Genomic DNA, 12,731 nt, shown 5'->3' with positions numbered 1-12,731 from the left:
AACAAAAAAGCTCATTTGATTTCTATTCAGTTCCTTTTTGAATAGAAATCCAAAATAAATCAGTGAGAATGTCTCAAAACAAGGACTATATAATAGTGGGTCCAAGGGTTCTTAAACTGTACCATGCCCTTCAAAGGAGCCATCACTATAATTGCATATGAAATTGCCAAGATAGGTCCAGAGTATCAGAAGACTCAGAATAAATTTTAATAGATTGCCTCTGTGATGCGCTATCTGAAGTTCACACTAGACATTTGATGAAAACCTGGCCATTCACATCTTTGTTTTGCTGGATAAAAGTCATGGAGTAAGATTAAGTTTTTGTAAGAAGGTGACTTAAACCTAGCAGGTTTTGAAGGCTTCTTACGACCAATTTCTAACCCTAGGTCTAGGTCTGAAAGATGAATCTACTTAAGAAAAAGTCACCACTCTACCTGATCTTCCATCTCGTTGAATATCCACATGATACCACTCTCCATCATTGGCTTTCTTCTGGGTGGCCTTGACTTTAATGGTCCCAGAGCCCATGTCCAGCAACAAGTAGAGGTTCCCGTCTAGAAGCTCAACTGCAAAGAAGTCTACCTTTGTATTTTTCTGGCTCCTGGCGTCTTTCCTCTCCTGAGGCTTGCCATGGGTGAAAAGTATCAGCCCATTGGGTTCAGTGGTTCGGAAATCAAACGAGATGGAGCCCATCCTTTTGGTATTCCATTTGGGCAGACTAATATAGGCCTCAGGTGTCTCAAAGCTGATGGGATCCAGTGTAGCCACATTCTCACATACAAACTTCACTTCCCCATAGATCTTCATCTTAGTATCACCAATCCGTGCCAAGCGAGACAGCTCCAGACGAATATCGTTATTCTTATAAACAACCTGTCAGACACAAGGAAAAATATCATACATCAATCCTGCATACAGTACAAATACCCCAATTACTTTCATCCGTGGGAGATAAACTTCTCCCAAAAGGCAGTGGGGAGCAGAAGGGAGACCATGCAAGAGTCTGACATGATGACAGAAGGAGAGAGCAGAACCAGGAGCATGTTTAGGAATGACAGCAATGGGCACTCTGTGATGACTATAGATCAGATAAGCAAGCAGAACAGAACACTTACTGAAGGACAGGGAGAACAATTAACTCTATCACAGACCCACTCTGCTGTAAAAGCTTTTGTATATAAAATACAGTGTGTGTCTGGCATCATGCTGTTGTATTTGCATAAATTCCATACAAAATACATAACCAAGTTTAACCTCCGTGTCCATCTCTGCTAACTGCAGCAGGGAACTCTGTACTACCACTGTCATTTCTCTATTATTCTTATGAGCCCGCTTTACTACTAGAAGAGAGATGTAAAATATTTAAACAAGTTGCTGAGAACTGTTGGTGATTGCCCTGTGGCTCCTAAGGAGCTACAAGAAAAACATAAACAAAAGACTTATAATTTATCTTACCAAGATATCTTAAAACACAGTAGGCACAAACCTGCAATGGATACATCTGTGTAACACATAAAAGCCTCTACATATTGAGTGCCTGGGCTCTTACACAATCTGGGCTGAGGACCAGAACTTTGAACTCTGCACAGTGCTACAGGAATGGAAAGTAGCCAAGGGCAGAGGCCCAAACAGCCAAAGACTCCCGAGCGTGCCTGGCTCAGGTGAAAGTCCTGCCCTTCTCTTTCTCACAGGTACAGAATTAAACTGCTGCAAAAGAGCACTTGTCTCTGCCCCATGCCATTCTCCCAGAGGTAGTTGCTGGAGAAAGCACAGAGCTGTAGTATTTCTAAAGAGCACTTCCTTCTCAACAACCTTCTGTGCTTCCTGAACCCAGAACTGGCACAAACAACAAGAAAAAGCATTTCTGCTAATAGCATAATTTAAATTGAATTACTGTTCTGCAACACTACTGGAAACTCTGATTTCTTCAAAGGAGTCATTCTTTTAAAATTCTTTGTGTCTACTACATATGGCATCATGTGCACACAGATTTGATTTCTTCTGCTTTTGAACTGCTAACAGAAGGGTTTGTCAGCAATTTACTATGAAACGAGAAAGGAAAGGAGATATGCACTGCTAATTCTACAAATATCATCTGATCTGGTGCATGGACAGGCTTAAAAACATGCAGATGTAATGTTTGGACACATGTTTGCAATACTCATTCTGCAGGCCCAGGGGCACTTTATGACCAAACAGTTAATGCTTCTTCACTGATATTCTCTAGGCTGTAAACCCACCAGCAGATTGAGCATAAGTAGGTCAGAGAAGAATTTTTGCAGAATGAGACAGAACTTCATAATCCCAGTAGCAACTCACAGAAATAAAATCTGGAACACCACACTAGCTCGCAATCAGAGAAATAAATCTGCAGTAAATATTAAAAGGCAAATAATAGGGAGGATGGAGGGTAAGAGTCTGAAGTAGATGACTACAGGATGAAAAAGAAATGAAGTCACAATTCAACATAGTTGTAGCACGTGAAGAATGTCCAGCTTTTGTGAAGCATTAAAGAATTTCCCCAGTGCAGCCAATACAGCATCAGATCTCCCTGTTCCAAAGGCAAAATGCCCTACATCAGAGTGAAAGGGGAATCCAAGTGTTAATTCCCATTTGGAGTCATGGCACAGCACTGTAGTTCCTCCCAGCAGAGGACAGTATTGACCTGCAATAGCTTATTTTGCTCTAGTTCCCAGTAAAGCACTCTGCCCTTGCACAGACTCCAAACACATCAAGCCTGTTAACATCTGCAACAGGAATAAAATATATTTCCAATTTGTGGGCCTGTAGTAGTTTCATTCTGCAGATTAACCACGTCAAATACTCCGGCTAGACAGACCGTACACCTCCTTCCAGTAACTCAGCAGGCCTGTGCATTGCAGCCTCCCCCTCTTGACAGACAAACGAATGGAACTGAGCCAGAAAGAAGCCACAGCTACATCTGAGATGTACTCCATGCATATATACTCGTGGACTGCCCAGGACTTCTGCACATGCTTTATGTGTGTGACAAGTCCAGTGCTTTCCACAGACACTAGCTCCGAGCACTGCATGCAGTCCTGTCTCTGCATCTCACGGAAATGCTGGAGTTGAGGGTACAGAGAAAAATAAATAGAGCAATAAATAGCATGGAGCAGCTGCTTTATGAGGACAAACTGAAAAGGCCAGGGCTGTCCTATTTAGAAAAGAATGAGAAAGTTGAGAAAGAATAACATCAAAACTTACAGAAGACGGTGGAGAAGCTGAATGTAGAACTGCTCTACCAAATCCAGCAATAACAACTAGAGGCACTCATTGAAATTTGTATATTTGTTTAAATAAATTAAAAACAGATTTCTATACGTACTTATTTACACAGTAGGGACTTCTGGAATTTGCTATTGCAGGAATTTGCAGAAGCAGAGAAGAGAGCATCAGTAGGTTCAAAAAAAAAGAACCAAAAAGATAAATGGACAGCAGGTCCACAAATTGATATTAAAGGAAAAAGGAAGGGATAGACCATCTGATAATCCTAATCAAATGACAGGGGATGTTGTGGGAGCGTAAGAGAAATGCAATGCTCACATGCTCTCCCTTAGTAGCAATTCTACTGCCACTGCTGGAGGCAGAACACTGAGTAAACGGACTGACGATTCTTCAGTCCTACTAGGGCTTTTCATGTATTCTTCAGGAATCTGTCTTTAGTAGGTTGTGTGCAGTTCACCCTTTAACCCACTGCAAGGACAGCCTGGGAAAGAGGACAATTGGAAATAGGTTCCTGTGGACAGAGTTCTTCTGACAGCACTTACCTATGGGATTCCCTGACTGGTGCCACTTTGGTGCAACTCTGCATTGTTGGTTTCACCCTGCTATAGAGCTGCTTTGGTGAGCGAGAGAATGCCATGTCTGAATGAATAGTGTGTGACTTTAACCATCCCATCACAGGAAAACTGTTCTTATAGAATAGTGCTAACAGTTCCTCAAACTGACTCTCCTCTAAAATGTATCACAGGAGAGGCTGAACCGAGCCTCTCCCCATGCAAGGAGAAGAAATGTAACACAGTACCTACATATGAGGGCTGGTAGCTGGAACACGCTTACACACACATGCAGCTTCCAGCTCTCTCCCCTTTTCATGTATTTGATACTTCAGTAACAGCTCCCATCTCCTTTGGGGAAAAGCAGAGTGTCCATCCCTGGGTTTATCCGGGGCTTGCTGCAGACTGCCATGCATTTCATTAGTTATACCAGTACCACCACTGAAAATCTTTGATATAGACAACTTTCAAAGGATTTAGAGAAAAATACACAGAATTACTTGTAGCTCAGGAAGTCACTAGTAATTGTGGATCTGAGAGCAAGTTTGGAGAAAAGACCAAACAAGCAACTACAAAGGAACGCTTGCGGAAGAGATGTGAAAGGGTATGGAATAGATACAAGTGTTCTGAATTTGTTCTTTTCAAAGATTCACCCAGATCTGAACATCTGTCATTGAAATGTTTGTTGATCTACGTTATTCTTTTTTAAATAAAAAGAAAAACATTACAACCCAAACCTACCACATAGCCTGAGAAATTTTAAAAACACCTGTGCATAAAGAAAAGTGCAACCCTATTCACATGGCTGACTTTAGGTATCAATGACAGTCACATTTGGACATCCAGATCTTGACGTATAATCATGTACATCAGAACTTTCAGCACTGTAAAAAAAAGACTAAAAATAATCCTTGAGCGTATTTGCCAGGTGAATCCTGACCAGGAATAAAGAGACAACAGCACCTCTGGCTTGGGCAGTGAAATGCTACGGCAGGTTCAAATATCTGCAGTTTTATTGTTAAACCAAAGGTTCAAGAAATGAGAAAAGGGAATGTAATTAAAGGACTGGAATGCATGTCCCATAGCAAAGAATATTCAAATTCAGTCCGTTTAATAGGTAGAGGTTAAAGGGTGATCTGATCGCAATCTACAAGTACCTATGCAGAAAATGGAATTTGGCAATAGAGAGCTCTTCAATCCATGTGACAAAGGAATAATAGGATCCGGGGGCTAGAAATTGAAGTTCGAGAAATTCACATTTTAAAACATTATGACTTATTTTTATATGCAGGTAATTTGCTATTGAAATAAATTACTACAGGTTATGGCATGTTCTCAGCTACCGGCAAACTTTAAATTAAAACAGGATCTAGTTTTTTCTAAAAGACATACTGAGATAGGAATTAATTATATAGCAAATCAGTCTAGATTATCATAATGGCTCTTTCTGGCCTCATAACCTATGAATCTTTGTATTTTAATGAAATCAACAGATGCTTCATTGCCATTTTCCAGGACAGTTGAAACACATGCTTGCAAAATGTTAAAAGTGGCTGGTAAAGGAGAAGAGGCTTATGTTGATTCTGGTCTGACTTGCCACCAGTGCTTTCACTGAGTCTTCATTACATGTTTATGACTCCAGCTTGCAACCTATCATTAAAAGTGAAAGCAAGTAAAAAGCCTAGGGAATGAAACTAAAATCTGTAGTTCTAAAAATATGACCTTCAAGAGCTAGTTTGTTACAGTCACCTGCTACAAGCCAGGGAGGACAGATGTTCACTGAGGAAGCTGTCAGCCAGCAGTATAACCTATCATCTCCAGAACACTTCCTGCCTCATAGTTACATTTTACCTGAAATCTCTGACCTAACTTGCAGGGTATTCCAAAATACTGATTGAAACCTGCACCTCTTTAACTGCAACTCAGGCCATGACTGACTCAGAGGGCTGTCCCTTGCTAGGACACAGCTTCCCAGTGCCATTCGGGGACGTGTCTTCCATGGCAACTCAGAGGTAAGCACAGCAATGAAAGTAGTGCCCATTCATTTGTGCATATTTATCAGATGGCTTTCTGAACAAAGCTGATCATGTCTGCTTAAATAGAGAGCAGCCTGATTTTGTGCCATGTATCTGTATCAAAGAGGTTCAAGATGCGTATGAGTCGAGGAGATGATTCCTGGTGCAGACACACACATCCTCTTTATAATTCTCCCTGGAAGTGAGGTAAAAAAAAAAAAAAAAAAAAAAAAAACTGGCAAAAGCTATGTACAAAGAGTTTGAAAAGTAATCTTTATTATACCAATCTCAAAAATCACTTTCTATTCTCAGAATAAAACTAGCATATTTTTTTTCTTTTTCCATCAGGACTGGTCCTGGATATGGTTTAACAGAAGAATAACTGGATGGTTCAATCTATCTTTGCTTTACGAATTGAACTAATATAAAAGGATGGTCAGGGATTGGTAGTACAGATACAAAGTCTCTGATAATCAGTAGTGGGAGAATTCCATGATAACCAGACATTTAGCAGGATAAAGAGTAAAAGATATACAGTAAATTAGGTTTCCTTTAAATCTGCTGAGAAAGAAGAGTTTGTTTTAAGCTGAACTAAAACAAATTGGCAATCTGGTTTTGAGGTTTCTTAAAAATGGCAACTTCACAATCCTGAAGCATTCAAGGAACTTCTCCATCTAAACTTACGATAAGAAGCTTCACTCATGGGTTAATGAGAGCTCTAATCAGATGGCTTTTCACAATGATGAAAAGTGTCTCTCTGCAATCAAGTGAAGATGCAGATAGAGAGTGAGCAACAAAAGTGAGGAAAAAATGATGTGCTAGGCTTGGCCAGTAGCCAATATTCAGCTCCTCTTGCAGTTGGTGCTAGTAAGCAGGAAATGGGCTTTAGTGCAGGCTGGACACAGGCAGGCAGCAAAGCGGGGTGGCCACTGATAGCCTAGTGAGTTAGATGACAAACTATCATGACAAAAAGGTCAACCTGAAGGCTGCTTCAATTCAGCTGGCTAGGAAGACCACCTGGGAAGGTCAGCCAAGTTGTTTCCCTACTGCATCCTGTGTGTCATCGATCGCTTTTCTTCTGTCATGAGTTGCTCCCCTTCGTCAACTGCCTGCATCACTTGTCAGAATGGTAACAGAGACGTTCAGCCTAGAGGCTTTCTAAGGCTGCCTTAAAGGCACCTGCACCACAAGCGTTCTTGCATCTTCATAAATTACAGCCTATCAGTGGGTTCACCAGAACTACCTGTTTCTAGCCTGCTTCAACTGGCAAATAAAAGCCAATGCACCAGCTAATAAGGGTTTACTTTGTATTTGGGACAGACTGTGTGTGCGGCAGTCCAAGGCTTCAGTGGTGGATAACTAAAGCTGCTGCACTTATTTTAAGTGTATTTATTATCTAAACACATTGTGCATACCTGGTCTAAGCATATTTGATGGTTCAGTGGGATAACAACTGTATTCAGGTATTTATAGATAGACATCACCATTTACCACAATGAAAGGAGTTCATTTGCCTGGCAAAAAAACAATGCATTGAACATTGAGAATAAATAACTGAAACCAAACAAAAGAAATTCTGATACAATTTGTGCTATGTTGGCTAAAGTAATGCAATCCTGCAACTCATCTGGAAATGCTTAACAAAGAACATGTGTTTACCTAGCTAAAAATAAGAATACGGGGAGCAGAACACCTAAACAATAAGGAAGGAATATTTCAAGGTTCCCTGGTTTTTTTTTCCACATTATAAATCTATTCTAGGTTCTGAATAACTTTAAGTAGAAAACTGCAAAAAAAGGAAGAGAGAATATCTTGAGTTTCAGAAGAATTCTAGGAAGATGCAGGGAAGCACTCCATTTGTAAAGATACAAAGAAAAAGAAAAGGGATTCAAGGTGTGCATAAAAAATGCTGAAAAAAGTCGGGGGGGAATTCTTTCCACTGCTCTAATGAAAACACAGTAAAAAATCATTCAGAAAGGCTCATGCCGAAAAATAACGCTTCCTTAGCAGTTACTGAGGAAAGAGGAACCACTACTTTACTGTGGTCTCAACTACCCTTCAAGGGAAAAAAATAAGCCTCTGCATCTCATAAGACTCCAGGACGTTTGAGTGTCTTCCCAGTTGTAGCAGAATGAACACCAACCCAAATCATTCACGTGGCATCCCAGAGAAAGCTTAAACAGATTAGGGAGTCCATCTTGCTGCCTTAACTTTCACCTGGGAATACATCAAGGTAAAGACCAAATATCACTATATATGCTGTTCTAGAATAAAATCTAAGATATTTTTGCTTACAACCAAGTATCACAGAGAGATTCTAAACCAGTAATAAAAGGAAGAGAAGGGGGAAAAAATAAAAAAGAAGGGGAAAAAAAAGCTACTCTGCAGTTATTTACTGACGTTCTAATATCTGTCTTGAGCTGTACAATATGATTTTGCATATACTGAGCCTGCCGCTTCTTGAGTTAGCTACAAATATTGCTAAGTGAATAAAACGGCAAATGCTCTACAGCCTTACTTATTCTTGGTATTGCATTGCAGCATCTGAGCTACAGAAGAGCACTGTGTTGTGAAATGACCTACTTCTTGGATTCCTTCCTTTGAATAGGTAGCAATAAGGATAGGATTTATTTTATCACGTGGGTGGATTTCTGCATCCTCCATACTGGGATACCCTGTCTGCTAAATCATTTGGTCTATTGTTGAAGAAAAACTTCATCTCAAAGGGAATAACAGATAGTACAATTGCATCTTTGGACAGATAATGGGAACATGAGAAATTATATATATGCATTCGGGAAAAAAAAAATGACAGAACAGAAGGAGAAGAAGCCTATAAAGTTGAAGAGAAATGCTGCTGAAAGATTCTATATTAGTCCCAGAGACTAAAGTTGTTTCCTCAGCTACTGAAAAGGGACAGCCTAGGAAGCCGGAAGATTAAAAATCGGTTGTAGCACAGACTATGATTTGCAGATGAATGCTCATTTGCGGTTAAAGTGTCAGGTATTGTTCCTTCCCTGTTGGAGAAACTTCCAAGTTCTGGAAAGAGTGAAAAAAATATATAGTTTCTGGATTTCTTAACATATCACCCTTCCACAGACTTTCTAAGGAACAGTGAGAAATGCACTTAAACCCAAATGTTTTCAAAATTATATTCTTCATAGCATGGTGGCTAACATGGCCACGGGATTGGTTTTGCAAATTGCTCATTAGGCAAAAGCTGTAAGTGAAGACAACAAGAGATTTTGTCTTGACCGCTAAGTGCTAACTGAAACACTGAAAAATTTGACTAAGATTTCTCAGTCTGTTCCTCAAAACTAGCTGTCAATATTTAGTTGTAAAAGTAACTGATGTTTGACAGTAGTAGAATTAACCTTTGTATCATGGCAAAGTATTTAAGGCATTTCACTGTGGACTCAGATGCATAAATCCGAACTTCCCTCCTGCTTCGTGTTCTGTTCAAACCTCCATTTGGCCTAGTAACAGAAAAGAATAAAAGCTGCAGGACATGGAAGCCCAAACAACCAGCTATGATACTCCTTGCTTCTGCCACAGGGCACAGACACAGGTGTACCTCAAGCTAGCCCTGAAGAGCAAGTTCTACTTTGGACATTTATCTGGATGTAAGAAGGGGACTGAGGAGGTATGTCAGTATTTCACCAATAGTCAGGAGTGTACAATAATGAGGACATAGGTTCTACACCAAGCCTATGTAGTGCAGAGGGAAAATAAGGAGAGCAGAAAGAAACACACAATAGCTACCCACAGAAAATCATTCACTAGGTGGATTGAAGGAAGCATCCTGGAATGTATGAAGAGCACAGGTCTGAGAAATGTGAGAGAAGACAGTGCTGTACTCTGCTGAAGACCATGCCCAGTTCAGAAAATTACACCTCAAGAAAACAGTGGACCTATTCAAAATAATCCCAAGGAGAGCAATGAGAATAACCAGACGTCTAGGAAATAAAAGAAAGATCGAAAGCATTGCTTCTTTTTACCATAGAAAAAAAAAAAAAAGAGGAGACTTCATAACACTGTTCCAATACAAAAAGGCTGCTACAAAGAGGAAAGGAACAATCTGTTTGTTGTATCCATGCTGAAAAGGACAAAAAATAATGGACAAAAATTACAGCAAGGAAGCGTTAGAATTGATGTTGGGAAAAGCTTTTTAAATTTAAGAACAGTGAAGCTCTGGAAGCGATTGCCTGAGGAGCAACCATCACTGAAGACCTTTAATTACAGGTTAAACAAATTGCTGTCAGGGCTCACATGGATGTCATTCATTTTGTCTTGGGACAGCAGAAGTGGAAAGGACTAAATAACCTCTCAAGGTTCCTTCCAGTCTTATTCTCTATGATTCTGTATTTTAGGGAACAAGAAAGGGCAAATTATGTAGTTAAAGACTTTGATAGTGTTCAATGCACAGAAAGGATTAACCTTTTATTTACAGAATTCTGATATCTCACAAGACTGAAGGGCTCAAGTTTATTAGCTAGGTAGTTCACTTGTAAAGGTTTGACTGTTTTTTTTTTTTAAGGGTTGAAACAAAACAGAACATCACAGAAGCTTATTTACAAGCACGCACTAGCTGATTTCAATTACATTCAGTTCTGTATTGAGCTTATAGAGATATTCGCTAGTTATACAATGCCCCGCTCTTTCCAAATTCATCCTGAAAACTCAAATTTGTCTAGCTAGCACAAGCTAAATCTGTCTAGCTTGGTTCAGTGATGAGTGTGTGAGGAAATGATTACTGTCAAGTACTTTAAGGATTTCATCTCAAAGGCAGAGAGGAAATATTTTAGGATGGCCCCACTGATCATTTAAGGTTTGAACCTTATTACACAAGACACTGAAAACTGCATCAGCCAATGACTTAGCACACTCAACTTACTGATTTTATTATATTTCAAATCCACCTAGGGTTGTGCAAATACAAAATATCTGTCTCAGGAAAATAGATCCATTTAGTATAGCTGGGTGAATGTTTCCATTGGGATGGCTTTCTAACAGAAATCCATTTTCCTAAAGGAGAATTCGCAACGAAATGTCTTACTTCAAGTTGTCGCAACCCAAAATGGCATATTTAGTTTTGTCAAACTTACAGAAAAGCTTTTATATGAACTTACGAAACTTTATTTTTCAGGCATTGCATTTACTTTCAGCAGTGATCCCCGTTTTCTTTTCTTTTTTTTTTTTTTAAACCTCTGTCTGTACTCCCCAGAGAAGCACTTTCACGTGATGCAATAGCAGTGTCCTACTTGACATCACAAGAGATGCTTGACCATTTTTGCCATAAAGCAGCTTAATCAAAGATTCAGACCCCCATGGTAGAATGAAACACAAGGATCCTATGGTACAGCTACCATGTGGAACTTCTCTGGATAAGAAGATAAAGCTCTTCTTGAACCAACTCGAAAGTATTTGGGGTCAGCTAAATTACTAATATGAAATACTCGATTCTAGGAGTATCAGAATATTATATATTAATTCAATACTGAAATTTGGGGGGATTTACATTAAAAAACAGTAGCAATGGAAATAAATGTAGGCTAGAAGAACTCCTTTGGGACAGAAACTTTGCATTTAATTTCAGTGATAAAACATGCTGAACTGAGAACACTGATGTTTAAAGTCTTTGAAAATACTGAATAGATATTGTTTGCTCTTAGGTATGCAGTATTTCCCCGCTACTTATCTTCCCTAGCCTATATGCCTTGAGCCTGCTTTGCAAGAACATCCCTGGCAGGTATATTCAGACCAGTCCAGTCTCCATATGCCAATCAAGCATTATTCTCACTGCCTGGGCTTCCAATGTGTTAGGCATCTAGTGCCAACCGCAGTGGCATTTTCTTTGTTTTTGTCACTTGTCCAGCAAGAAACAAATTGAAAACATTTGCTATTACATATGGGTGAGCACATGCTTAAAAGCGAGCACGGCTCAACTAATGATGCAATTAGGACAACAGATTAACTATTTAGTGGATTTAGTATTGCGTAGACTTAGTCCACAAACTTAAAATGGTGTGTCACTATTTGAAGCAGAATGGTGTCACTGTCCATAGCAGGGCGGTAACAGCTGGGGATGCCGCATCCCAACATTCATCTCCCTCTATTGGCCTGATCACAAAGGTCACAGGAGCATTGGCATCTCCCCTTCTATATGCAAAAGCAACCAAAGACAGAGGCATGTGTTCAGCCAGACTCTCCTCCTGTGATGGAGCAAAGACCCTTTGGGTCCACTGAAGAGGCGCCATCATCAAGATGGCATTATCCTGTGGCTAACATTATTCATCAGGTTACCAGCTTAGTGCACTACGCAGGTTTAGATGGACTGAAGAGGAGGTCCTGCTTCCATTCATCTAGACCAAAATACTATGGGGTTTCCTTCTCTTTTTTTTTCCCTCTTCACTTGTTGTCCTATGCAAAAACCTACCAGCGCTGGCACTTCAAGATCTCTTTGCTCACCTCTGGTCAAATTCCAGGGCATGGAACAAAGTTAAAACCCTCAATAGGTAAGGCTCCCCAAACTTTCATCTGCACTGGGCCTTAAGTTGTGTGAAAACAGGGAGGGAATGAGCAAAATATTTGCTTGCATATTTGTTGGGGAGGGCAGAGAGCGTAATTAATTCTCCAACTACAAGTGGCATCAAGAGAAAAAGACTTTCATCACCCCACCTCTAGGAAGAGAACTAGAACCTCTTCTAGAACCTCTTTTACATCGTTCTCCTGCATGTACCCATGTATCTAAAAACTCGCACAGCTGAAGGACTCCAGTGCTGAAGAATGGAAGACAAAACAAATATACCTTCTGCTAGGCACTGAATCCCAGCTGCCAAGATGGCAAGAAGTTTTGTCCATCTACTCACTTAGAAGCCACTCAGCTGCACCAGGCATGACATTAGCACAACAGTGTCTG

General features: G+C 40.0%; 1 protein-coding gene across 1 annotated transcript in view; it reads right to left on the bottom strand.

The window, feature by feature from the left end:
* NRXN3 (neurexin 3) overlaps window positions 1–12,731 on the bottom strand; it is a 981,410-nt gene that overhangs the window by 686,452 nt on the left and 282,227 nt on the right. The window contains exon 9 of the mRNA XM_035539906.2: window positions 435–873. Within this exon, the coding sequence (XP_035395799.1) occupies window positions 435–873 (439 nt within the window). The remainder of the gene's footprint in view (window positions 1–434; window positions 874–12,731) is intronic.

Source organism: Cygnus atratus, chromosome 5, assembly GCF_013377495.2.
Source record: "Cygnus atratus isolate AKBS03 ecotype Queensland, Australia chromosome 5, CAtr_DNAZoo_HiC_assembly, whole genome shotgun sequence".
NCBI lineage: Eukaryota > Metazoa > Chordata > Aves > Anseriformes > Anatidae > Cygnus > Cygnus atratus.
The sequence above is the reverse complement of the archived record's forward strand: the minus strand, read 5'-3'. Positions and strand labels throughout refer to the sequence as shown.